Below are 27,546 nucleotides of genomic sequence, written 5' to 3' on the forward strand. Positions count from 1 at the left end.
GGGGAGGTTTTTAGGAGTTTTTTAGGGGTTTTAGGGTTTTTTAGTGTGTTTTAAGGCTTTTAAAAGTTTTTTTATGTTTTTTTGAGGGTTTTTTTGAGGTTTTAAAGAGAATTTTAGGGATTTTTTTTTCTTGTTTTTGGGGGGTTTTTGTAGGGGGATTTTTACGTTTTTTAGGTCTTTCAGGATTTTCTGGTTTTTTGTAGGATTTTTTGGGGGGTTTTTTAGGGGCTTTTTTTAGCAGTTTTACAGTTTTTGAAGGTTTTTTTCGTTTTTTTTTTATATTATTGAGGTTTTTTAAGTTATTTTTAGGGGTTCTTTTGGGATTTTTTTAGAGTAAGTTTTGGAGGGGTTTTGGGCTTTTTCTGGGGTTTCTTTAGGTTTTTTTAGACTTTTTGTAGGGTTTTTAGGATTTCTTGGAGGATTTTAAAAGTTTTTTTGGGGGAATCTTTACAGGGTTTTTTAGGGTGATTTCGATGTTTTTAGGATTTTTAGGAGATATTTTTTATTTTTGGGGGTGGTTTTCTGTTTGGTTTTTTTTAGGCTTTTAAAAGGGTTTTTAAAGGGCTTTTTAGGGTTTTTTTAGGCTTTTTAAAGGGATTTTTGGGAGTAATTTTTTAGGGTTTTTTGATTTTTTTTTAAGGATTATTTTCTGGGGGGGTTTGGTTTTTTGTTGGGGTGTTTTTTTTGGTTTTTTTTGTTTTTTTGCTTTATTGGGTGTTTTTTAAGGGTTTTTATGGGGTATTGCAGGTTTGGGGGTTTTTCTTAAGGTTTTTTTAGGTTTTTTTGGGAATTTTTCTGGTTTTTTGTTGTAGTTTTTAGGATTGTTTTAGGACATTTAAGGGCTTTTTGGGGGGATTTTTAGGTTTTTTTCGGGGTATTTAAGGGGTTTTTTGTGGCTATTTTTAGGGGGTTTTGGGGTTTTTTTAGTATTTTTTTGAACTTTTGGGGATATTTTTAAAGGGATTTTTAGGGTTTTCTTGATTTATTTTTGCTTGGTTGGTTTTTTGGAGTTTTTTATGATTTAAAGCATTTTGAAAGCTATTTTTTAGGGATTTTAAGGGCTTTAGGGGTTTTTGTAGGGTTTTTAAGAGGTTTTGTGGAGGGTTGGGCTTTACTTACAGTTTTTTAAGGGGTATTTTGGTGATATTTTAGCGGGGGTTTTTCGGCGGTCTTTTAGGGATTTTTAGGCTTTTGGAGGTTCTTTTTAGGGTTTTGCAGGAGTTTTTTAGGGATTTTTTTGGATTTTTATGAGTTTTTTGGGATAAAGAGGTTTTTTGGGGGGTTTTGAGATTTTTGTAGAGTTTTTTGTTTTGGTTTGGGTTTTTTTAAGGGTTTTAAAAGGGTTTTATAAGGTTTTTTTGGGGGATTAATTTTTGATTTTTTAGGGATTTCAGAGAATTTTGGAGGGTAATTTTGGGGGGTTTCTTGGGGGGATTTGTTAGGAATTTTCTGGGTTTTTCTTGGGAATTTATTAGAAATTATTTGTGAATTTCTTGGGAATTTGGGGGATTTTTTTGGGAATTTTTGGGAGTATTTTTAACTTTTGGGGATTTTTTGGAATTTCTTGGGAATTTGGGGGGGGGAAATTTTGGGGGGATTTTTTGGGTTTTCTTGGGGATTTTCTGGGAATTTTTACGGATTTTTTGAGAATATTTTGGGAGTTTTTTGGGAGATTTTTTGAGCATTTTGGGGGAAATTTCTAGGGATTTCTTGGAAATTTTGGGGAATTTTTTGGGTTTTCTTAGGGACTTGTGAATTTTTGGGAATTTCTTTTGGAATTTTTGGGGGCATTTTTTTTTTTCTGTGATTTCTTGGGGATTTTTGGGAGAATTTGGGGGGTTTTCTTGGGAGTTTTTGGGGGAGAATTTTTTTAGGTATTTTGGTGAAATTTTGGGGATTTTTGAGGGGGATTTTTGGGGGTTTTTTTGAGTTGTTTTCGACCTCCCCATGACGTCCCCCCCATCCCTTCTCTCCCTGCTCCTCCTGGGGGGCCTCCGGCCGATTTTTGGGGGGGGTCCCGATTTTTGGGGGGGGATTCCCCAAGGGGGGCGGGGCCTGTCCCGGGGGCTGCGACTGCGACCGGGACAGCGCCTGGTGCCGGGGGGGGAGCGGGGGCGTCTCCCGAGGGCTCCCCCCGCGCTTGGCCACGCTGTGAGTGACCCCACCCCCAACCCCTCCCCCACCCCGGACTCCTTCCCCGAATTGGGGACTCCTTTGCTATTTAAACCACCCACCCCAAAAAATAATTTTGGAGGCTCCCCCCCACTTTTTTTCTCTCTTTGGAATGGTCTTGATGTCCCCTCCCCCCACCCTCTTTGATCGCCAAATTTTTGGGACCCTCCCCCAGTTTTGCGACCCCCCCCAAAACTCCCCTTGAACTCCAAATTTTTGGGACCCCCAAACTCCCCCCGGGACCGCAGATTTGGGACCCCAAAAAAATCCCCCAAAGCCCCTGGGACTCGAAATTTGGCGCCCCCCGGGACCTCCCCTTTGATCCCCCGAATTTGGGACCCAAAACCCCCTGGGGACCCCCCGTTGGAACTCCAAATTTGGGACCCCCCCCTTTGATCCCCAAATTTTTAGGACCCTCCCCCAATTTTGGGACCCCTAAAACTCCCCCGGACCCCCTCTTGGACCCCTAATTTCGGCCCTCCCCAAACTTCCCTTGAACCACAAATTTTTGGACCCCCCCCAAACCCCCTCCAGATCCCAAATTTGGGACCGCAAACCCCACCTTGGACCCCAAATTTTGGGACCCTTCCCCAGTTTTGGGACTCCCAAACGCCCTCAGGACCCCCCTGGGACCCCACATTTGAGACTCGCAAGCTCCTCTTGAACCCCAAATTTGGAACCCCCAAACTTCCTCCGGAACTCTAACCTTGAGACCCCCAAAAAATCTCTCCAAACCCCCTGGGACCCCAAATTATGAATCCCCGGGATCCCCCCTTTGATCCCCCAAATTTTGGGACCCTCTCCCAATTTTGGGACTCCCCAAAACCCCCGGGGACCCCAAATTTGAGACCCCCCCAAAACCCCCCCCGGGACCCCATATTTGGGACCCAAAACTCCCCTGGGGACCCCCCCCCCCTTTGATCCCCAAATCTTTGGGACCCTCCCCCAAATTTGGGACCCCCAAAATCCTCCCTTTGATTTCCCAAATTCGGGATGCCCCGAATTTTGGGACCCCCCAAATCCTCCCGCCCCCCCTTTGACCCCAGTTAGGAACCTCCCACCCCTCCCCCCTCGGGATTCCCAATGGTTCCTGCCCAGCCAAGCCACGCCCATGATGTCATCTCATAGTCCATGCCCCATGATGTCATCCCCCTAAGCCCCGCCCCAATGCCTGAGGGGAAATTGGACCAGTCTGGACCAGTTCAGCCCAGCTTAGCCCAGTTTGGTCCTAGTTAAGTTCCAGTTTAGCCCTGTTTAGTCCCAATTTAGTCCCAGTTTAGCCCAGCTTAGTCTCAGTTTAGCCCAGTTTAGTCCCACTTTAGTCCCAGTTTGGCCACAGTTTAGCCCAGTTTGGTCCCAATTTGATCCCAGTTTAGCCCAGTTTAGTCTTAGTTTAGCCCAATTTGATCCCAGTTTACTCCCAGTTTAGCCTGGTTTAGTCCCACTTTACTCCCAGTTTGATCCAATTTAGTCCCAGTTTGATCCCACTTTAAGCCCCAGTTTAGTCAGTCCCCTGAAATTCCCAAATTCCCATTTTCTGGGGTTTTTTTTTCCCAAATTCACATTTTCTTTTTTTCCCCAAATCTCACTTTTTTCCTGTTTTTCCCTAATTCCCATTTTTTCCCAAGTTTCCATTTTCCTCCAAAATTCCCTTTTTTTCCCCAAATTCCATTTTATTCCCCCAAAATTCCCATTTTTTCCTTCCCAAAATTCTCATATCTTTCCTTCCCAAATTCCCATTTTTTTCTGTTTTTTCCCCCCAAATTCCCATTATCTGTTTTCCCAAATTCACATTTTCCTCCCAAAATTCCCAATTTTTTCCCAAAATTCCCGTTTTTCCTTCCTATTTTCTCTTTTCCCCAAGTTCCCGTTTTTTCTCTTTTTTCCCAAATTCCCATTTTTTCTCTTTTTCCTGAATCCGGTGTTTTCTCCCCAATCTCAGCTCCCTGATTCGCTGGGACATCGAGGCCCTGCCCGAGGGGAGCTTCCGGCACCTCCCGGCCCTGACTCTGCTGTGAGTGACCCCAAAAATATCCCAGAATATCCTAAAAATCTGAAAACCACCCCAAAATCGCCCCAAAAATTCATAATAGCCAAAAATTACCCCAAAATGTCCCAAATATTCCAAATTGTATCTAAATGGCCCCAAATATCCCAAATTATCCCAAACTGACCCCAAATTACCCCAAACTGACCCCAAATTACCCCAAATGTCCCAAATATACCAAAATTACCCCAAAAATGTTCCCAAATTGTCCCAAGATATCCCCGTATTTGCCCAAAATTATCTCAAAGTGCCCCTAAAATATCCCCTAATGTCCACAAATTATCCTAAATTGTCCCGATATTTGCACAAAATTATCTCAAAATGTCCCAAAATGTCCTAAAATTACCCCAAATATCCTAACATTACCCCAAGTGTCTCTAAATTATCCCCAAATGTCCCCAAATTGTCCCCAAATTATCCCAAAATGTCCCCAGATGATCCCAGAATTGTCCCAAATTTGCCCCAAGTTATCCCAAATTAGCCCCAAAATGACCCCAAATGTCCCCAAAATGTTCCCAAATTGTCCCAAAATTCCCCGAAATGTCCCCAGGTTGATCCCAGATGACCTCAAATGGCCCCAAAATGTCCCTAAATTGTCCCAAATTATTTCCAAAGGGTCCCAAAATTACCCTGAATGGTCCTAAAATTGTCCCAAAATGTCCCCAGTGTCACCAGTCCCCACAATGTCCCCAATGTCCGCAATCCCAGCTTGTTCACCTCGGGGCGTTTGGGAAGCATCGGGGACGGAGCCTTCGCTGGGCTGGGGGCGCTGGAGTACCTGTGAGTTATACTGGGATATACTGGGAATACCTGTGTTTATACTGCCTTATACTGGGACTACCTGTGAGTCATACAGGGACAAACTGGGAGGGACAGGGATGGGGCAAACTGGGAGAAACTGGGGAAAATGAAGGGAAAACTGGGCCAAACTGGGTCTACCTGGTCCGTACTGATCCATACTGGTCTGTACTGGTCCATACTGATCCATACTGGTTTATACTGGTCCATACTGGCCAGTACTGATCAATATTGGTTTATATGGTTTATACTGGTCCATACTGGTCCCAGGTTCATTGAGGATTCCCAGCTCGGCTCCATCGCTCCCACGGCTCTCAGGGGACTCCGGGGGCTCCTGTTCCTGTGAGTGTCCCCAAATGTCCCCAGTGTTCCCAGTGTCCCCAATGTCTCCAATCCTCCACAATGTCCCCAATGTACCCACAGGAGTTTGGCCAACAACCGCCTGGAGTCGCTGCCACGGGGACTCTTCCAGGACCTGGGGACATTGACCCAGCTGTGGGTGACACCTTGTGGACATTGGGGACATTGGGGGGATTGGAGACACTGGGGACATTGGGGGGAATTGGGAGGACATTGGGAACATTGAGGGGATTGGGGACCTTGGGGGGATTGGAGAGTACTGGGGATATTGGGGGAGGATTGGAGACACTGGGGACATTAAGGACACTGGGAACATTGGGGGACTTTGTGGGGGATTGGGGACATTGGGAACATTGGGGGGAATTGGGGACATTTTGGAACATTGGGGGATATTGGGGACATTAGGGGGATTGGGGATATTGGGGACATTGGGGGGGCACTGCAGGGGTTGGCGCCATTTGGTGCCACCTGGTGCCACTTGATGTCACTTGGATGTCATTATGTGACACTTTGGTGCCACCTTTTGCCTCTTTGTGACATTTAGTGACACTTTGGTGCCACTTTGGTGACATTCAATGACACTTGGTGCCACTTTGATGCCACCTGACACCACTTGGTGACAATTAGTGACACTTTGATGCCACTTTGGTGCCTCCTGGTGCCACTTGATGTCACTTTGGTACCACCTAACTCGATTTGGTGACATTTTAGTGCCATTTAGTTACACTTTGGTGCCACTTGATGTCACTTTGGTGCCATTTAGTGACACCTCGGTGCCACATGGCACCACTTCAGTGTCACTTGGTGACAGTTTGGTGCCATTTAGTGACACTTCGTGTCACTTGATGCCACTTTGGTGTCATTTTCCACCATTTGGTGCCATTTAGTGATACTGTGATGATATCTGGTGACATTTTGCTGCTATTCTGTGCCACCTGCTGCTGTCTGGTGCTACTTTGGGGTCATTCAATGTCACTTTGGTGCCATTTGATGCCACTTTGGTGCCACTTGGTGTCACTTTGATGTCATTCAGTGACACTTGGCAACACTTTGATGCCATTTTGCTGCCACTTGAAGTCATTTAGTGACACTTTTGTGCCAGCTGGTGCCACTTTTATGCCATTCTGTGTCACTTGATGTCACTTTGGTTCCACCCAGTGCCATTAGATGCCACTTTGGAACCATTTGGTGCCATTTAGTGACACTTGGTGCCACTTTGGTGCCATTTTGGTGACACTTTGTGTCCCTTTGGTGCCATTTAGTGTCACTTGGTGCCATTTGATGTCACTTGGGTGCCATTTAATGTCCCTTTGGGGTCCCTCCGGTGTCCCTTTGGTGCCACCCGGTGTCCCCTCTGTCAGGGACCTTCGGGGGAACCCGTGGCGCTGCGATTGCCGCCTGCGCTGGCTGCTGGTCTGGCTGGGCTCCCGCCCCTCCCCAACCCCACATGAGTTCGGGGGGCGCTGCCGAGCACCCCTCCCCCACCAGGGCACCCCCCTGGCACTGCTCAGCCCCCGGCAGCTCCAATGCCAGCAACACGGTAACTGGGAGCGACTGGGACAAATTGGGAGCTACTGGGAGGGGACTGGGAGGGGATGGGAGGGCTGGGATGGAACTGGGAGTGACTGGGAGATACTGGGAGGGACTGGGAGGTGAAAAAATGGGAATTTTCAGGGGAAAATGGGATGTCCCCAATGATGTCCCCAAGCTATCCCCACTATCCCCAATGTCCCTAATCCCCGCACTGTCCCCAATGATGTTCCCAATGTCCCAAATCCCCCCAGTGTCCCCAGTGATGTCCCCATGTCCCCAGAGCTGCGGCCGTTCCAGTCCCTCCCATTCTCGTCCCTTGGGGCAGAGTCCTTCACCCTCAGGGGACACCCGGGGGTGGCACTGGCCCAGCCCACGGCCGGAGCCTGCACCCTGCTGGAGTGGGACCAGCTCGGGGGGAGGTTCCGCGCCCAGACCATCATCAACAGTGAGCGAAATGGGGGGAAAATGGGGGGAAACAGGAAAGAGGGGGGGAAATGGGGAAAACTGGGGGGGAAATGGTGAAAAATAGGGGAAAATTAGTGTGAATGGGGTGGGAGTGGGACCAGACTGGGGGGAGATTGTGGGCTCAAATCATCAACAGTGAGAGAAATGGGGTGAAAAAAATGGGAAAATGGGGGGAAATGGTAAAAAAATGGGGGGAAATAGGGGGAGAGATTCTGGGCACAAACCATCATCAACAGTGAGAGAAATTAGGGGAAAAAGTGGGTAATAGGAAAAATGGGAAAAAAATGGGAAAAATTGGGGAAAAAATGGGAAAAAACTGGGAAAAAATGGGGAAAATCAGAAAAGATGGGAAAATTGGGGGGGAAATGGGAAAAAAAATGGGGGGAAGTGGGTGGAAATAAATGGGGAAGAATGGGGGGAAATGGGTGAAAATGGGGTGGATGTGGGACCAGCTCAGGAGGAGATTCCAGGCCCAGAACATCATCAACAGTGAGAGAAATGGGTGAAAAACAGGGGAAAATGGGAAAAATAGGGAAAAAATAGAAAAAATTGGTGAAAAAATAGGGGAAAATTGGGGAAAATAGAGGGAAAATAGGGAAGACATTCCAGGCCTACACCACCATCAACAGTTAGAGAAATGGGGGGAAAAATAGGAAAATGGGAAAAAATTGAGGAAATTGGTGAAAAAATTGAGAAAATTATGAAAATGAGGAGGAAATGGGGACACTGGGAGGATTGGGGACATCAGGGACATTGGGAACAGTGGGGCAACTGGGGACATTGGGGCTGTCAGGGGGGCAGGGTCCTCAATGTCCCCCAATGTCCCCAGCGTCTCCAGTGTCCCCACTGTCCCCACAGGCTCCTCCCCGGTCGCCTGCCACCCTGTCCCCATGGGTGACACCCTTCTGGTGGTGGTGGCCCAGCTGGGCGGCGGCTCCTGGGTCTGGCGCCGCTCGGGCGGCCCCGGCTCCTCCTTCATACGCCACCAAGCCCTGGGCTCGGGCCACCTGCGCCGGCCGCACTCGGTCACCGCCGCGCGCCTAGGCGGCCACCTCTACCTGGGGGTGGCTGACAGCTCCAAGGGCGGCACCAGCACTGTGTTCCGCTGGGGCTCCGGGGGGTTCTACCCGCACCAGCAGCTGCGGCCGTGGCAGCGGGACACGCACCTGGAGTTCCTGGAGCTGGGCGGGCGCGCGGCGCTTGTGGTGTGCAGCGCGGCCAGGAGGCCGCTGGTTTATCGCTGGAGCGGCAGCGGCTTCGCGCCCCACACCGACATCCCGCACGTGCCCGACGTGTACGCTGCCAAGCACTTCCGAGCCAAGGGCAGCGTCTTCCTGTGCCTCACCAGGTTTTTAGGGGACGCCAAGGTGAGAGGTTATGGGATTTGGGGCGATTTGTAGGGTTATGGGGTTATGGCTTCATGCCCCACACCAAACATGCCGCACGTGCCCGACGTGTACGTGGCCAAGCACTTCCTTAACAGGGGCAGCATCTTCTTGTGCCTGACGAGGTTTTGGGGGAATGCCAAGGTGAGGATTGTGGGGTTTTTGGGTTGTTATTGGGTTGTTACGGATTTATGAGTTTATTGGATTATTGGGGTTATGGGGGCAGTGTCTTCTTGCGCATGACGACAGTTTTGGGGGACACCAAGTTGAGACAGATGAGGGGTTGTGGGGTTATGGGGTCATCGGGGTTATGGGGATCCATTGAGGTCATGTGGTCATCGTGCGATCATGGGGGTCCATTAGGGTCACATGGGGCCACCGTGATCATGGTGGTCACTACATGACAATCGAGATCCATCAAGGTCACGTGACCCCACAAGTGACCCCATAACTGACCCCATGCCCAGGTGATGGCCTGGGGGAGCTCTGACCTCATCCTATAGCCCTATAACCCATCCCATGGTCCCATCCCATGACCCCATACCTGACATCATGATCCTGTAACTGACCCCATAACCCCCTTCCCAGGTGATGCTGGGAGGGCTTCACGTTCTGTGAGGTGCAGCAAGTGGTGACCCCATGAGTGACCCCATAACCCCACACCTGACCCCATAACTGACCCCATGATCCCAAATCCAGGTAATGCTGGGAGGGCTTCATGTTCCACGAGGTGCAGCAGGTGCTGACCCTATGAGTGACCCCACAACTGACCCCATAACTGACCCCATGACCCCACAACTGCCCCCATAAGTGACCCCATGACCCCACAACTGACCCCATAACTGACTCCATAACCGACCCCATAACCCCATAACTGACCCCATGATCCCACAACTGACCCCAAATGCAGGTGATGCGCTGGAGAGCTCCATGTTCCACGAGGTGCAGCACGTTCCAGCCCACGGCTGACCCCATGAGTGACCCCATAACCCCATAACTGACCCCATGACCCCATAACTGAACCCACAACCCCAAATGCAGGTGATGCGCTGGGAGGGCTCCATGTTCCGTGAGGTGCAGCACGTCCCCGCCCGCGGCTCACTGGTTTTCCAGCCGCTGCTCCTGGCGGGCCAGCGCTACGTCCTGCTGGGCAACGACTTCGCGCCGAGCCGCGTGTTCCGGCTGGGCCCCGGCGGCCGCCTCGAGCCTGGCCAGGAGCTGCCCGCACCCACACCCCGCGCCTTCGTCCCGCTCGCCGCCGGCCAGCAGCACTTCCTGCTGGCCACCAGCTTCAAGGGCGCCACGCAGATCTACGCGCATGTCACCGAGGATGTGGGGACGTGAGGGGACAGTGGGGACAATGGGGACATGAGGGGACATTGGGGACAGCTAGGGACATTGGAATACAGTGGCCACCATGTCACTGAGGATGTTGGCACCTAGGGGACATCAGGGACAGTGGCCACCATGTCACCGAGGACCTTGGGACATGAGGGGAAATTGGGGACAGTGGCCACCGTGTCACCAAGGATGTCGGGACATGAGGGGACATTGTGAGCAGTGGCCACCATGTCACCAAGGACGCCGGGACATAGGGGACAGTGGGGACATCGGGGACAGCTGGGGGCATCGGGACATGAGGAACAGATGGGGACAGTGGCCACCATATCCCCACCGAGGACATTGGATGTGAGGGACAGATGAGGACATTGGGGGACAGTGGGCTCCATGTCACCATGGGCACTGGGACATCAAGGGACATTGGAGACAGCTAGGATAGTGGCCATCATGTCACCAAGGACATCATCACCTAGGTGATATCAGGGGCATGAGGGGACAGATGGGATGGATGGGGACATTGGAGGACAGAAGCCACCATGTCATTGTGGATATTGGGACCTGAGGGGACATTGGGGACATTGGGGGACATCAGGGGACAGTGGCCACCATGTCACTGAGGACACTGGGATGTGAGGGACATGGGGCACAGATGGGGACATCAAGACATGAGGGGACACCAGGGACAGTGGCCACCATGTCACTAAGGATATCGGGACCTAGGGGACATCAGGGGACAGTGGCCGCCATGTAACCAAGGATGTGGGGACAGCTGGGATCAGTGGCCACCACATCACCCAGGACATCAGGGACAGTGGGAACAGCAGAGACAGTGGGGGACGGTGGCCCCCATGTCACCAAGGACATCGGGACATGAGGGGACATTGGAGACATCATGGGACAGTGGCTACCATGTCACCATGGCCACAGGGACATCAGGGGACAGTGGCTTCCATGCCACATCAGAATCTGAGGGGATAGATAGAGACATCAGGGGACAGTAGCCACCACATGACCAAGGACAATGGGACCTGAGGGGACATTGAGAGGGCATGGGGACAGTGGTCACCGTGGAGATGGGGACACGAGGGGACAGTGTGGAGACATGTGGTGGCAGTTTGAGGGGCGTGGGGACATCAACTGGACACTGGTGGGGACCTGGAGCCACCATGACACAATGACTCCATTGGGTTGACATTGTCAACCCAGTGTCCCCTCCTGGTGCCACTGTTGACCCAATGTCCCCAAGGCCACCATTGACCCAGTGTCACCTCCTGGTGTCACAATCACCCTTGGCTGTCACTAAGGCCACAATCATTGACCTGATGTCCCCAAGGCCACCACTGTCACTTGAGTGCCATCATTGGTCTCGTGTCCTCTTCTTGTGCCACAATTGTCTTGATGTCCCCACTGTCGCCCCCATGTCCTCTCCTGGTGCCACTGTTGACCCAATGTCCCCTCCTGGTGCCACCATTGCTGTGATGTCCCCAAGGCCACTGTTACCCCAGTGTCCCTTCCTGATGTCACCAATGCCTCGATGTCCCCAAGGCCACCATCATGGATCCAGTGTCCCCTCCAGGTGCCACCATCGCTCTGATGTTCCTGAGGCCACCACTGTCACCCTGATGTCCCCAAGGCCACCATCACCCCCAGTGTCCCCTCCTGGTGCCACTGCTGACCTGATGTCCCCAAGGCCATTGTCACCCCAATGTCCCCTCCCAGTGCCACCATCACCCAGTGTCCTTTCCTGGTGCCACCACTGACCCATGTCCCCACGGCCATTGTCACCCTAGTGTCACCTCTGTCTTTGTCCCCTCCCAGTGCCACCATCACCCGATGTTCCCAAGGCCACCATCACTCAGTGTCCCTTCCTGATGCCACCACTGACCCAATGTCCCCAAGGCCATTGTCACCCTAGTGTCACCTCTGTCTTTGTCCCCTCCCAGTGCCACCATCACACAACATCCCCTCCCGCTGTCCCCATGTCCCCCCCACTGTCCCCACAGTGCCACTGCACCTCCCCCAATGACCAAAATCCTTTTTTCCTCACCCAATTTTATTCATCATCCTTTTCTGGGGACATTTTGGGGACATTTAGGACATTTTGGGGGACACTTGGGGACAGCTCGAGCTCAGCACGAGCTGGCAGCTCCTGCAGAGAGATGGAGGATGGTCAGAGTGGTACTGTCCCCAAATATCCTCAAACGTCCCAGGGGAAGGGGACACTCACCTGTCCCAGGTACAGGTGGCAGCTCCGGGGGTGGGCGCCGGCGGCTGCATGGAAGGGGACAACTCAGTGTCCCCAAATGTCCCTAAATGTTCCCAAATATCCCCAGTGTCCCCAAATGTCCAAAGGTCTCACCTGGCCTTGCTCCAGCACTTGCACATCCCACCTAAGAGGACACAAAAGTGACACAGGGGACAATGACGCAGGAGTGACACAGGTGTCACACAGGTAACAATGACAGGTGACAATGACTCAGGTGACAGTGACAGATGTGGCACTGAACAGGTGGCAATGACACAGGTGACAGGTGACACAGGTGAGGCATTCACTGAACAGGTGACAATGACACAGGTGTGACACATCTGACAGTGACACACAGGTGACAGGTGTGGCACACATAGGTGACACAGGTGACAATGACACAGGTGACAAGTGTGGCACTCACTGAACAGGTGGCAGTGACACACAGGTATGGCACACACAGGTGACACAGGTGTGGCACTCACTGAACAGATGACAGTGACACACAGGTGACAATGGCATGTAAGTGACAATAACTGGTGACAATGACAGGTGACACAAGTGTGACAAAGGTGTGACACAGGTGACAATGACAGGTGACAGGTGTGGCACTCACTGAACAGGATGATGATCCCGACCGCGCTCAGCACCGCGGCCACCACGAGGCCACCAACGCGCAGGTGACACCAGTCTGGGGAGGGGACACAGAAGGACAGCTTGGGAACACCTGAGATACACCTGGGGACACCTGAGATACATCTTGGGGACATTCCCAGTCCCTCCCAGTTCTCCCCACTCACCATAATGGAAGGGACTGGCAGCATCTGGAGGGGAAAGAGAGGGGTTAGAGGCGCCAGTATGGACCAGTATAAACCAGTATAAATCAATATGGACCAGTACAAACTGGTATGGGCCAATATGGACTAGTATGGACCAATATGGACCACTACAAATCGGTACGGGCCAGTATGGACCAGTATAAACCAGTATGGACTAGTACAAACCGGTATGGGCCAGTATGGACTAGTATAGACCAATATGGACCAGTAGAGACCAGTACAAACCAGTTTGGAGCCTCCCTCCCAGTATGAACGAGTATGAACTGGTACAGACCTCTTCCACCCAGTATAAACCAGTATGGGTTTTCTATCCCAGTATGATCCAGACCCTCTCAGTTCATCCCAGTCCCTCCCAATCCATTCCCAGTCCCTCCCAGTTCCATCCTAGTCCATTCCCAGTTCCCTTCCCAGTCCTTCTTAGTCCACCCCAGTTCAGTCTCAGTCACTCACCAGGGGGGTCTCCTCTGGCCAGGGACAAAACTGGGAGGGGGGAAGGGGACACCAGTTAAACCAGTTTGGGGTGGGCACTGGGCCCAGTTCCTCCCAGTAATGCCCAAAGTCATCCTAGTTCATCCCAGTTCCCCTAAAATCCCTCCCAGTTCATCCCAATCCATTCCCAGTCCATCCCAGTCACTCCCAGTCCCTCATAGTACCTCCCAGTATCACCAGTGCCCTGAGACTTTCCCGCTCCATTCCGTGACCTTTGATCCCTAGGGGAGGAGAAATTCCAGAGGGTCCCAGGGGGAGGGACTGGGCCAAACTGGGAAGGGACTGGGGGGAGGATTGGGGCAAACTGAGAGTGGACTGGGAGGGGACTAGGGCAAGCTGGGAGGGACTGGTGGGGATGAGTCACTGGGATTCCTGAGCAGGGTGGGACTGGGACAAACTGGGAGGGACTGGGAGAGAAGTGGGAGGGACTGGGAGGGGATTGGAGCAAACTGGGAGGGACTGAGAGGGGACTGGGATATACTGGAAGGGAACTGGGAGGGACCAGTGGGGGATGAGTCACTGGGATTCCTGAGCAGGGTGGGACTGGGACAAACTGGGGGGGACTGGGAGAAACTGGGGAGGGCTGGGGGATAACTGGGATGAACTGGGGTATTACTGGGAGGGACTGGGGGTTACTGGGGTGTTACTGGGATGAACTGGGAGAGGCTGGGGGGGTTACTGGGGAGGTTACTGGGAAGAACGGGGGGGTTACTGGGATGAACTGGGAGAGGCTGGGGGGGTTACTGGGAAGGACGGGGGGTTACTGGGCAGTTACTGGCATAGACTGAGGGTTACTGGGGAGGTTACTGGGATGAACTGGGGGGTTACTGGGAGGAACTGGGGGCCCCACTCACCTTCCCAGAGCAGCCACGAGGAACTGGAAATGGGGGAACTGGGAGGGGGCGGGGCCAAGGAAGGGGGCGGGGTCAGAACGGAGGTTTGGCCTTGGGGGGGCACTGGAAGGGACTGGGACATACTGGGAGTAATACTGGGACAGACTGGGGAATTCTGGGAGTACTGGGAACACTGAGGGGGCACGGGGAGGACTGGGACAAACTGGGAGTGATACTGAGAGACACTGGGGGGTACTGGAAGGGACTGGGGCTGTACTGGGAGGGACTGGAGGGACACTGGAGATGTGCTGGGATGAACTGGGAGTGTCTGGAGGGGCACTGGAGATAAACTGGGCTGTACTGGGAAGGGCTGGAGGGGTATTGGAGATGTAGTGGAATGAAATGGGCTATACTGGGAGGGACTGGAGGGGCACTGAGGCTGTACTGGGATGAACTGGGCTGTACTGGGAGGGAGTAGAGGGGTTGAATGAGCTGTTCCCGTTTTCCCCACCTCCCATTGGCTGAAGCTCCCGCCCGTCACGCCTGCAACCAATCAGTAGCCGGGAACAGGACATGTGGGCGGGGCCTGAAGTCGGCGCCGTTTTAGGCACACTTAGCCTACGATTCCCGTCATGCATCCCGGCCCCATTGAAACTTAATGAAACTGTTTCTGCAACTCCCGTCATGCCTCGCGGCCAAAGAGAGCTGAAATTGCAAGTCCCGTCAGGCCCCGCGCTCCCCAGAGTTCCTTATCCTCCTCCATGTGCCCCGCAGTCTCGCCCCGGATCCTCCAGGAGCCCCCTGAACGCCTCCTCGGACCTACGAGTGCTCAAAATAACACAGAGGCGTCCTAACTATGGCTCCCATCATGCCTCGCGGTATGCAAAGGGTGCCGCTAAAGCTGGGACTCCAACTCCCATCATGCCCCGCGCCACATAGATACTTATGGTGGCTGGGCCTACATCTCCCGTCATCCCCAGCGGCAACACAACCCCCTCAGACAACTACAACTCCCGTCACGTCCCGCGCCCCAAAGAGAACCGATAGAGCCCCGCGAGTGCTCTCCAAGCGCTTCCCGACCCCATAGGATCGGCCCAGGTGCCTGTGTGGACCCACAAGTACCCTCCCGGACCCGCAAGCACTCCGTTACAGCGACTTCCGAGATCACAGCGCCCATAATGCCTCGCGGCGCCCATAGCGCGCCATTACCGCCGTGCCTCTACCTCCCGTTATGCCCTGCGGCTTCATCGAGATGCGTTAAAGAAGTGCCTCTATCTCCCGTGATGCACCGCGGCCCCATTGAGCCCCATTATATCCGCGCCTACAACTCCCATCACACCCCGCGGCCCAGAGAGCCCTGTTAGAACCCTACAAGGGCGCACCCGATCCCCAAATTCCCCCCTAAATTCCCTCCCCAGACGCAGAACTGCCCGAAAACCAGGACAAAAACCACCCAATTTATTTGGGCAGCAAAACCCAGAGGCCCTGGACCACCCAATTCTTTAATACTTAATTTTCTCTTCTCTTTAAAATCATCCTTTCAGCCTATTCCAGTTCGTCCACATTTTTATTTCTCCTGCTTCTTCCTCTTCTCTCGCTCCTCTCGGGAGTCTCCGCGGGTCTCTCATTGCAGGGGTCACTCCGAGGATCTCGGGGTCATTCTGAGATCCAAGAGAAGCAAAATTTAGACAGAGCAAGCAGCGCTGGGGGGCAGAGGGGTCACACCCCACTCCATGCTCCACCGAACTTTGGTTTGCAGCTCCCTTTTATACCATGGTTTCCATGTTGTCACCAATAATCGCTATTTTTTTGTTGTCATAATTTTGCCAGGTAAGCAGTGGTGGTCCGTGTGATCGCTGGACGACGTGAAGTCTCTCGGCAATTTGTCCCATAGATAACCATCTGCTCTTGGTAGATAAGGAAATGGCTCAAGTCAGGCACTCTGCTCTTAGGGATAGATAACACAATTGATTACACAAAGGCAGGAAACCTGATTTTGCAGAATCTGTTGGGCTGTGTGAAAGCCTTATTTGGCAAGCTGTCAGTAGATACAACTTATTTACAAAACGCAATATTCATAACAGGGGGAATTTAAAACAGAATTATTTAATCTTATATTTTCCTTTCTTTAGTGTCCTGCTTCATTTCAGACCTAAGTATTCTGGTTTATACAAACCCCAATACTTTCATGATTAACACAAATCTTTTATCAATTATCACAATCTCCCCACTTCTTTTTTTTAATCACATTGATTTGTGTTCAAGCTTCAAGTTGTGTCAGTACTTTTTGTACTAGATTTAATTCATTTACTGCCATTAATTTCGTTGCCATCTCAGGATCTACTGGTATTGCAACAACTTGAATTTCTTGATCCAAGACTGGATTACTCAAATGAAGCATGGAACAAAACAAGAGATGAGCAATAGTCCTAATAATGCACATATTAATAAAAAACTTAATTTCTTTTACTAACCTTCTCCTAACAGGTTTTTCTACCAGTTATCATTAAGCATAGAGTTCCAGGTTTGTACAGGTACGTGGGCTATTCATTTTATTTCTTCTGTAATTTTAGTAATTACTTTACCCTTTTTATTAATTTCTAAGCAGCATTCAGAATTGCTGAGCTTCTCACTCACTCCATTTTCTTCAGCTAATAGATAATCTAGGGCTAGTTGATTTTGATATACTGCTGCTCTAGTTTGAGTGAGTTGTTTAGCTATGAATTCCATTGCTCAGGCTGTTCAATTGGCAGTAATTTCTATTGCAGTTTGTAGCCTGATAATTCTATTTAGCAGATAAACTGGAGTGTAATACCCCAGCTCCCATCTTGAACCCAGGTCTGGTCCATAGTACTCGATAATTCGTTCTGGGGGCCATTCCTTATCCTTTGTGTTCACCCTGTGGCAGGGCTGCTTTTGTTTCAATACAAAGTTTTATACAAGGGAACTCCTAACACTCTATTACCTTTTTCTTTTGGTAACACAAAAAACGCAGGCTGGATAATCCCTAGAGTACATGTCCCTCCATCTTTCTGGTAGGGTATTATAAGCTGTTTTCCTGCAGAGCCAAAATATTCTGTATGGGGCTTTCCAGCTTAGTGTAACTGATTCAGGTTGTTGCCAATATGTTCTTACATTTTTTACTTCTTCGTATGGGTTAGCTTTATTCTTATTATACCATCGTAGTCCTGTAAAATTGTTCTTTATACAATTAGCTTTACTTTACTTTCCCCAATATCCTTTTGGAGCTTTGGGCCACCATGACTGCTTGTATTTGTAATCAAGATAGTCTTAGAGGGGATGTGCCTCACATCGTTTCCTGATGTGTTATACATACTTCTCCTATTACCTCATGATTTAGAACTCACCCTTCAGGTCCATAGACTCCGTTCAATATTTCTGTTTGGTTCCACTGCAATAACTGTTCTGGGTCTAATCCCACCCCCTCCATGTCTGTAATCAATCATCTGCATTCCTCCACAGATCCAACAGTGAGTTCAATTCAGTAGTAATTTCTTTCATTAATTCCACAAATAAATTCTTTCCCGATGTGGGTAAGTCCAGTTTGCTGAGTTGTTATTTCAATTTCTTGTACATGTTAAAACTTCTCTCACGGTTTGTCCTTGTTCCCTTGAACGCTTTGGTTATGTTCTTTATCAATTCCTCCGTGTAGGGATCTTGCACTCCTCCCTGATCTCAATATCCCCTCATACCTTCTTTTGTGAATCAGAAGTGTGCTTCTCCTACTGGGCAACTTTGGTATTCCTATGGGCCCACCCTCCTTTTCCCAAATTGGTGGCTACCCAGTAACTTTTTCCCATGATAGTGCAGGTTTCTAAGTTGTGCTTATTATAGCAGGCTGAATTGATGTGTATGTGGAAGGCAAGGGTGGATACCGTGTACCTAATTGTCCGGTAACACTTGGAACAAGCATCAGCACTATTTCCTTTTGTCATAATTAGCAATAGGATGAGTCGTTTTCATCCCTCTTCCTCCCTCAAGGCCTATGGGGTTGCTACCAGTAGCTGAGGGTTGTTTAATCTTCTCGGCAGCAGGGAGTGCGTCCTGGGGTCTCCCACTTTGTCTCTCTCTTTTGGTATTGCTTCTTAGTTTTGTCCCAGCTTTTAGCTTTAACATTCCAGTACGAGGTACAGCAGTAACAGCATGATATACACAACCCTTTCTGGATTCTTTTGCCAATACCTCCGCTTTGGCTTTCTTCTTTCCTCATGTTCCAATCTTAATAACTCCCACCAGTTATGATCACCAATTTTGATTTTTCTTTGTGCTGATAGGGTATTAAGTACCTTAACAGTTTCCTTACATTAATTTCTTTTACATTGGACATATAATGCAAATAGGAGATACCTACCATCAGAATGACACCACCACAACTCAGTACAATATGGACTCTTTTTGCTAATTTTCAGGTAAATTATCTTTGACACTTCTCAGCTGTAGATTTTTACTGTTTCTTAGGTATTTTCCATTTAACAGGCACTAGAAATTCCCATTTACAAAGCAAAATTATTATATAAGTCACAGGTTAAGGCCAGAATAGGAGAACTTTCTGACTGAAACAGTCCTGATCTTCTTGTTTGAAGAGGAAGCATATTTCCTCAGATGCAAAAGCTTAAAGTCAACTGCTAGTGTTTTTGTTTGTACACATAACAGGCCAAGCACTGAGGCTAAAGAAATTTGAGATAGTAAATAAATACACATAAAACAACACTAAAAATGAGAATGTAATAGCACTAATTGTTTAAAATTTTAACTACTATACAAAAGCTGCTGAAGTGACTTTCTTTTAAATAAGCCATCACAGTTTATATGTAGCAGGTGTGTTATGCTAATACAGCATGTCCTATTTCTTATTTTCTTGCACACTGCCAGGAGCAAGACATTTCAGAGACCTTTCTTAGTTTTAACTGCCATTTTTTAAAAAAATTCTTCTTATAACAGTTATTCTATGCAGCCTCACTTGGGACAGCTGCTGCTGACTTTTGTTTCAGTATTGTCTTGTTTGTTGCATTAATTTGGTTTTCAGGATAAGCCACATCAGTTTGATGTGCTTACAGAGCACTAGATGCTACTGTGCTCTACACACACTCTCCTGTAAACATTAAAACATTTCAAGGAATCAGAGAATTACAGAATGTGTCAGGTTGGAAGGAACCACACTGAGTCATTTGGTCTTATCTCCCTGCTCAGGGAGGGTGTCCTTAGAACACATGGCACAGCACATTTATTTATTTTTATCTGTGGCATTGCACTCATAGAAGACTTAGCAATTATTGTAAACCTTACACAAAATCCAGGACTGTTCTAGTTATGAAGGTGAAAGAGGTTAAAACCTCAGGAGAGGTTAGGTTAGATATCAGGAAAACGTTTTCTACCCAGAGGGTAGTAGGACACTGAACAGGCTCCTTAGGGGAATGGTCACAGCACCAAGCCTGACAGAGTTTAAGAAGTTTGCACAATTCCTTCAGCATGTGTTGGGGTGTCCTGCAAAGAGACAAGAGTTGGACTTAACTTTCATGTGTCCAACTTAGCATATTCTGTTATCTTGTGATTTTTATTATTTACTATGTGCAGCACACTCCAGGTGCTGGCTGGGCAGTGAGGATTACAGCATTTGAGAAACACAACTGTCCTGGTTTAGGACAAAATTAGGGGAAAAATCTCCAAAAGGAGCCCCCTAAAGAACAAACTCAAACAACTCCTCCCCCTCCCACCACAGGTTCGGGAAGAATTTCCTCAGAGGAAAAGTGGAAAAAACTTGTTTATTTACCAAACCCACAAAAGAAAAACACTCCCCAACAGAAGAAAAAAACAGCCACGGTGCCGGATGACAAAAAAACTTACACCGTCTGAGTGGATGTACCGACTCAACGTCGCCGGTGCCAGGGAGGGCAAAAAGCGTAGTGCTTGCCATGAACAGGCAGAGTCCGGGGTTTCTTGATGTTCCAGGTCAGGTTCGGGTGGGATTTCTAGCTAAACTAACTAATAAGGGAAAAAAAGAAAGCCAAGCAAAGTAAAAGCCCAGGCGCTGAGCCGGCAAAGCAGGCAGCCCAACCTGCGAGCCCCCCTCCCCCCAGCCCAGACGATGGGGGAGGGGCACTGGCTAATAAGACAAAACAAACCTTCACAGAATCAACTCTAAAACCACCGAACATCCAGGCATGAACAACACACACGATTGGGGATACAAAGGATTGTAACGTCACCCCAGGACATTCCACCCCTTATCTCCATATTGTGAACATATTAAAACTTCATTAAGTAAAAACTTTTCTTTCACTTGCTCACACCTTCAACACTTACACATTTCCTTCCATCTTACTTGCTCAGACCTTCAACACTTACACATTTCCTTATGTCTCACCCCACAATCAGTTCTCTGTGAGGCACACATCATGTTGTTCCATCTTTCTGCATTATCCACCATGTACATCCTGGTCTTTGAGCAAAGACAATCCCACAAATGGGTTTGCCTGTACTCGAGGCAGCATTAATCCATACTGCCTTCCCTAACAAACCTCTGACATGGGCCACTGGGACTTTATCTCCATCCACTATATTAAGGGAGTCAGACTAGGCAGGACCTGCTCAGTTGGTGGAACATCGGGTGTTGACTAACCCAGTGGCCTTTGCTAAATGCTGTTCCCAGTTTTTAAAAGACCCTCTACCCAATGCTTTCAAGGTGGTTTTCAGTAATCCATTGTACCTTTCCACTTTACCTGCAGTTGGTGCATGGTAAGGGATGTGATGCATCCACTCAATGCCATGTTCCCTAGCCCAAGTGTTAATGAGATTATTCTTGAAATTAGTCCCATTATATGATTCAATCTTTTTAAGAGTACCATGCCTCCAAAGGACCTGCTTTTCAAGCCCCAGGATGGTGTTGCAGGCTATGGCATGAGACACCAGATAGGTCTCCAGCCATCCAGTGGTGGCTTCCACCATGGTTAGGATGTAGTGCTTGCTCTGGTGGGTCTGAGGCAGTGTGATGTAATCAATCTGCCAGGCCTCTCCATACTTATACTTGGACCACTGCCCCCCATACCAGAGGGACTTCACCCCCTTAGCCTGCTTGATGGCAGCACACGTCTCACAGTCATGGATAACCTGGGAAATACTGTCCTTGGTTAGATCCACCCCTTGGTCTCGTGCCCACTTATAGGTGGCATCTCTGCCCTGGTGACCTGAGGCATCGTGGGTCCATCAAGCCAGCAACAATTCTCCCTTGTGTTCCCAATTAAGGTCTATCTTCGACACCCCTATCTTTGCAGCCTGATCTACCTGCTGATTGTTTTGCTGCTCTTCATTGGCTCTACTTCTAGGGACATGGGCGTCTACATGGCAAACTTTCACAGGTAGCTTCTCTAGTTGAGTAGCGATGTCTTTCCGTTCTTCAGCAGCCCAAATTGGTTTCCCTCTGCGCTGCCAGTTCGCCTCTTTCCATGTCTTCAACCATCCCCACAGAGCATTGGCTACCATCCAGGAATCAGTATACAAATAGAGCTTTGGCCACTTCTCTCTTTCTGTGATGTCTAGGGCAAGCTGAATGGTTTTGAGTTCAGCAAATTGACTTGATCTGCCCTTTCCTTCAGTGGCCTCTGTGACCTGTCGTGTGGGGCTCCATACAGCTGCTTTCCACCTCCGATTCATCCCTACGATGCGACAGGAACCGTTGGTGAGCAAAGCGTAGCGTGCTTCCTCTGCTGGTAGCTGGTTGTATGGCAGAGCTTCCTCAGCCCATGTCACTGGTTCTTGTTCCTCATCTGTGACACCAAAACTTTCTCCTTCTGGCCAGTTTGTAATTATTTCCAAAATCTCAGGGTGATTTAGTTTTCCTATCCTGGCGCGCTGAGTGATGAGAGTAATCCACTTGCTCCACATGGCACTGGTGGCATGGTGGGTGGAGGGAACCTTTCCACTGAACATCCACCCCAGCACTGGCAGTCGGGATGCCAGGAAGAGTTGTGCTTCCATGCCAATCACTTCTGAAGTGGCTTGGACTCCCTCATAGGCAGCCAAGATTTCCTTCTCCGTTTGGGTACAGTTACCTTCAGATCCTCTGTAACTCCAAAATCCCAGGGGTCAGCCTCGGGTCTCGCCAGGCACCTTCTGCCACAGGCTCCAAGACAAACCATGGCTCCTGGCTGCACAGTAAAGTACATTCTTTACATCTGGTCCCATCCTAACTGGGCCAAGGGCTACTGCATGGGCAATCTCCTGTTTGATCTGGGCAAAGGCTTGCTGTTGTTCAGGGCCCCAGTGGAAATTGTTCTTCTTGCGAGTGACCAGGTAGAGAGGGCTCACAATCTGACTATACTCAGGGATGTGCATTCTCCAAAGGAACCGCTGCTGCCCTGAACCGCCGGGAGCTTGGGGTGAACAGGAGCTGAGGGCGGTGGGAGCTGGGGGTGAATCCAGGATGGAGCCGGGACGCACCTGGAGCCCCAGCAGGAGTGGGAGCCTGGGAAAGGATGTTTGAGAGAGGCCCCGTGGCTGTGCGGGAAAATTCACGTGGCCAGAGTTTTGTGTGCACAAAGGAGACAGAAGATTTCTGTTACAGTGACTTTATTCGTGAACAAAGGGAGAGTCTATCGGCATTTTCCATGCGGTCTCTAAAACACAGCCTACTTTTTATCCTCATTTTCCTGGCTGCATCTCCCTCTCCCTTTCCCCACTAGCTGAGGGACTTGGAAGGTTCAGATTTCCTGATCCGCCTTTTGCATGTCCCCCTTAATATGTGCCACTGCTTTAGTATAATATCCGATATTCCTGGCTCTGTTAAGTGTTTCTTCTTTTTGAAGTTCAGGAATTGAGGAAAATCTTAGCTGAGCAGCAGTCTGTGTCAATTAGTTACATTTTCTGAAACTGAAGATTTCTCCCGTTGCTTTCTCATGTACAAGTCTCTGGCCTTATCTCCAAGCAGATTCACTCATCGACCCTGTTTGTTCTTCCTGTGTCCTCTTTGTTTTTGGGATTATTCTCAGTGCCCTCACTCCCTGTCCTTTTGTAGCCGTTTCTGGATCAGGCCTGGCTGCCACCTGCATCCCCTTGCTCAGCGGCTGAATGAGCTGCACTCAGCAAGGTGTCGTGCATGGGAAAAAGATGAGAGTTGGTGTAGCACATCAGAGGAGGAACAGCATTAGTTTAACCCATGGTCTGCCAGGGAACCACAAAAAGCAGTCCAATTCCCATCCTTTCTACATTTGAACTGGTACATGATCTACTTTCTTATTTCCTTTGGTATCTGTTTTACCACTTTCTGGTTATCATTTTTTTGCAAACAGCAGATTGAGTAATTTGATTTTCCACAAACTCTTCCTCCTTCTGTTAATAGGTAATGTGATCCCATCCCATAGTGAAATGTCTTGTTCTTCATTTCCCTGGGTTGGTCAGCAGGAAGGTCAGGAGCTGGAGGTGACCAATTGTTATTTCGAGGACGGATAATATATTCTTTAGTACATAATAGTAGCAATAATAATAATAATAGTAATAATGACAACAATAATTAGTTTTTAATTTAATTTTATATATATATATGGTGAATCTTTTTTCTCCTCATATGAATTCATTAAGCTTTCCAGGGGCTAGGCCATGGATTTGCAGGGTTTGTTCTGGTTTCTGTTCATCTTTTCCCCATTTTTGAGCACTTCCTCCAGCCAGGGCTGCATCAATTGACCACTTTTCTCTAATTAAATCATCAAATATTTGGACTTCCAACTGATTTCTCTGGACTAGCAAAAAAGACCACAGTGCTCTGATACACCCTATATAACCTAGACAGTGACAGCAAGTGTTGGAGTGGGGAGAGGGTGATTCCCCCACGATTTTTTAGTAAAGTTTTCACAACATTCTCCATTTGCTGTTTTCCTTTGCAGCTTAACCAATTTCTGTTGCAGTCAGATATCCTCACTGTGGGCTCTGCCTTTAGCTGTGCAAATTGCATCTGTGCAAGCAAGCAGAGCTTGAGGTGAGGGCCAGAGGGAATCAGCCCAATTCCTCCCCCAGGCAAGAATACCCTGGTACATTGCCCACACTTTACCTCAGCAGTGTTAATTTGCATTTCTAAAGCTCCTCTTCTGGCTGCCTGTTCTGGCGTTTCTGTTCAAGAGCAGCAATCCCCTGACTCACCTGTGGCAAGCCCACAGTCTCCTATTTTTTTTTCTTCTTTTTCTTTTCAAACAATATTCTATTACCTGTTGATGCATTAAACCATCACCTTTAAAGCCCTTCTAGTTTTGCAAAATCCATCCTAAAGGTGAATATTGAAGAACCCAAACAGAAATTTTGCCATCACTAAGAGCCTCGCCCAAACATACACAAAAAATTTCCAATGAAATCAAGCTATTTCTACTTCTCCTAGGAGTAAAATTCGATTGTCACATCCTCGGCCCACATGCAACTGACAACACAAAAGCAGGATTATTCTCCACTAGATGGAGAATTACCAGGGTAAGGAATTCCAAAGACCAATTCCAAGGGAGATAATTGAATATCTGCCCTGGGTCTGGCTCTTATTCTTCCCTATGCCAATGGCAAAAGCCATACCCATGGCATCTTGGTTTCTATCACCAGCTTCCAAAGGAGTTTCTTTATTTCCCCATTCATTCCTTCTACCTGACCTGAGCTCTTGTGGTGCCAGGGCTTGTGTTGGTCCCATTGTATTCCTAAAGCAGCCATAACCCGTGATGGATATTTCCTGTAAAATGAGTTCCCCATCTGAGTCTGTAGCTTCCACATTCCCTTATCTTGAAATTACTTGTTTCTGAAATACCTTAATAAGTGATCAGTGATTGCTGAAGAGATCAGAATTGCTTTTGCCACCCTGAAGATAATTTGAGCCTTCCTGCTCAGGGCATTTCAGTGCCAGGCTCTTCCAAGCACACACAGCTCCGCTGGTTGAGCTGACCATGTGGGGGGGTAACCTGTGCTTGCTCTAATTCACTTTCCTTAATCAGAGCATGTCTTGGAACTCTTCCCTTCTCCTGCCCTTGCAGACCCATCCATTAACACATTTTGTCCCTCAGGCCAGGGAATGTCTCATTAATCTCTCCCAGCCTGGCTCTGGAGCTCTGTCACTGGAATGCAGCCTGCGTTTGTTTCCAGCCCCTGTGCAGGCTGTTCAAACAGGAGGCTGGTTAAACCCTTCCCCTGTCCTCAATTCTAAATCCTCCTGTGCCACTGAACAAGTTTCATTGTGTAATCACCGAGCACTGCTCATTCATGGAGAGGCTCTTTTGGTTATCAGAGCTTTAACTTGGTGCCAGACTTGAACAACAGGAGATCCTCCTGCTATCAGTTTTTGGGCCTAAGGTCCTATTAAATCTGTGGCTGCACAATTCTGCGACAATGAGGCCACTCTGGGCAGTGGGTTAAACATTTTAGCACAATAATTCCTTTGGCATGGCCCTGTGTAATATCGATATTTTTAAAAACTAGGTTCGCTTTCCTGGTAAATATTTAAAGGTTCAATAAAAGACAATAGGAGACAAACAATTAAGCAAAAGGTTTATAACAGCTGAGTTCTTGGCCTTCAGCCAAGAGCACACCTTAACTCAGAAACACTTCCTTAAATGCATTAACCTGTTGCATATTTATAGATCTTCATGCATTATTCAAAATCACTCCCTCCTAACTTGTAAATCAACTTTTTTTTCTTCTCTGGGGGTCTAGAGTCTCATAGTCAAAAAATGTGATGAATTTCCTGATTATCTTTTCTACCATTCTCTGAGTTAGTCACATGAACAAAAGCTTTTTACATCACCATGTTATAGTCCAAGAAAAATATATTTATCACACTACTATTTTTAAGTCTGGTTAATGGAAAAAACAAAATAAACTATATTCTTACAGCCAAGTTTTCCATCATTATACATATAGGATTAATTTTAATATTTACCAAATCAAATAATATAATATGTGCTATAACACACATACAGTTCAAATTTCTTTTCTGAGTCTGAAAGAGCCATGTCTGGGGCACCAATCATTTGGTTTTATTTCATTTTTCTGAAGTTTTGCTGTTTCTTGTGTCTATACCACAATATTGATGCTATCTGTGGTTAAAAAGTCATACAATATTCTGGCTTGAACAGAGAATCTTCAATGGAGGTTCAGCAATTCCCTATTAATCCCCTATTAATTAATTCCCTATTAATCCTCAGAATAGTCCCAACTCCATTTTATTGCTGGGTAACTTTACTTCATAGATTCCCTGGTCCTTCTCTGGGTCAATACATCACAAAATTCAGTCAAAATATGTTCCAAATGTTCAAGCTTTTTTTTCCAGCATTTGCAGTTATTTTTTTCAAATACTCCTAGGTGCTTTTTGGCCTGAACATTCAGCCATTTCACAGAGGTTTCTTCTGCCTCTTCTTGTTGTCCTTATTGGAGCAAGTCATCCACATCCTGCATTAACCCAATCCCTGGGGTGGGGTAAGTTCTTCTGATATTTTCTGCAAGGCTTGACGGAATAAGGCTGGTGCTTCCGTGCATCCCTGCAGAAGGACTGTCCATGTCTTTACCATTTTCCCTTCTGCCTCTTGTTCCCACTCAAAGGTAAAATACAGTTTACCATCCTGTGTGAGTGGCCATGGCCAGAAAGCATCTTTGACATTAAGCACTGACTGGTGTCAGTGTGAGGAGGGAACCTGTAAGGATCTGAGACTGTGGGGTCCCTTGGTTCAATACTCATTTATTATTCTTACATTGTGCAGCATTCTATGGATTCCCTCTGATTTCTTGACTGGCAGGATAGGAGCATTAAAGGAAGAGATCCCTGGCTCCAAAAGTCCTGCCTTTAGTAGGGACTCAATAACAGGCTGTGAGCCCTTCCTTCCCTCCCTTGGAATACGGTATTGCTTTTAGACACCACTTGTACTGGTGCTTCAAAGTCCTTTGGAAAGGCTCCATATCTAATTTTCTGCACTTTCCTGGAGTGGCCCAACCTTCTGGGTTCACTTGAGCATAGGCCTTGCTAGACATCTGCCAGACAAAGGCACAACTCTGTACCACATTTACA

At 48.4% G+C, this 27,546-nt stretch overlaps 2 protein-coding genes and 1 long non-coding RNA gene across 4 annotated transcripts in view; 1 reads left to right on the forward strand and 2 right to left on the reverse strand.

Moving 5' to 3' along the window:
• LOC306811815 overlaps nucleotides 1–27,546 on the reverse strand; it is a 152,368-nt gene that overhangs the window by 84,721 nt on the left and 40,101 nt on the right. The window lies entirely within an intron of this gene.
• On the forward strand, nucleotides 1,961–10,111 carry LOC306811720 (leucine-rich repeat LGI family member 4-like; the record flags this gene model as incomplete). Its single annotated transcript, XM_079325679.1, has 9 exons — nucleotides 1,961–2,151; nucleotides 4,115–4,186; nucleotides 4,928–4,999; nucleotides 5,288–5,359; nucleotides 5,441–5,512; nucleotides 6,739–6,917; nucleotides 7,191–7,355; nucleotides 8,234–8,742; nucleotides 9,802–10,111. Coding segments are annotated over 9 exons (1,635 nt in total), but the record flags the coding sequence as incomplete, so codon positions are not given.
• LOC306811721 (FXYD domain-containing ion transport regulator 3-like) lies at nucleotides 12,138–14,664 on the reverse strand. Of its 2 annotated transcripts, none has more exons than XM_079325680.1 (8): nucleotides 14,529–14,664; nucleotides 13,839–13,895; nucleotides 13,636–13,665; nucleotides 13,147–13,170; nucleotides 12,963–13,037; nucleotides 12,461–12,491; nucleotides 12,329–12,372; nucleotides 12,138–12,250 (listed from the first exon to the last, which is right to left on the reverse strand). In XM_079325680.1, the coding sequence occupies exons 1-8, from the start codon at nucleotides 14,647–14,649 to the stop codon at nucleotides 12,231–12,233; spliced, it is 402 nt and encodes a 133-aa protein (XP_079181806.1). In that variant the 5' UTR covers nucleotides 14,650–14,664; the 3' UTR covers nucleotides 12,138–12,230. The 2 variants fall into 2 exon arrangements, with proteins under 2 accessions (XP_079181806.1, XP_079181807.1); XM_079325681.1 differs by having other exon boundaries at nucleotides 12,153–12,240; nucleotides 12,325–12,372.

The sequence above is a fragment of the Erithacus rubecula genome (genome assembly GCF_903797595.1).
Source record: "Erithacus rubecula genome assembly, chromosome: 23".
NCBI lineage: Eukaryota > Metazoa > Chordata > Aves > Passeriformes > Muscicapidae > Erithacus > Erithacus rubecula.

What these genes read in the sequence shown, in the direction of transcription:
- LOC306811721 (XM_079325680.1), bottom strand. Translation starts at nt 14,649, where the DNA reads ATGTCCCAGTCCCTTCCAGTGCCCCCCCAAGGCCAAACCTCCGTTCTG. An exon ending in GGCCAGAGGAGACCCCCCTG is followed by an intron (nt 13,171 to 13,635) that starts GTGAGTGACTGA and finishes TTTCCCCTCCAG; the next exon opens with ATGCTGCCAGTCCCTTCCAT. An exon ending in GCCACCTGTACCTGGGACAG is followed by an intron (nt 12,251 to 12,328) that starts GTGAGTGTCCCC and finishes ATCTCTCTGCAG; the next exon opens with GAGCTGCCAGCTCGTGCTGA.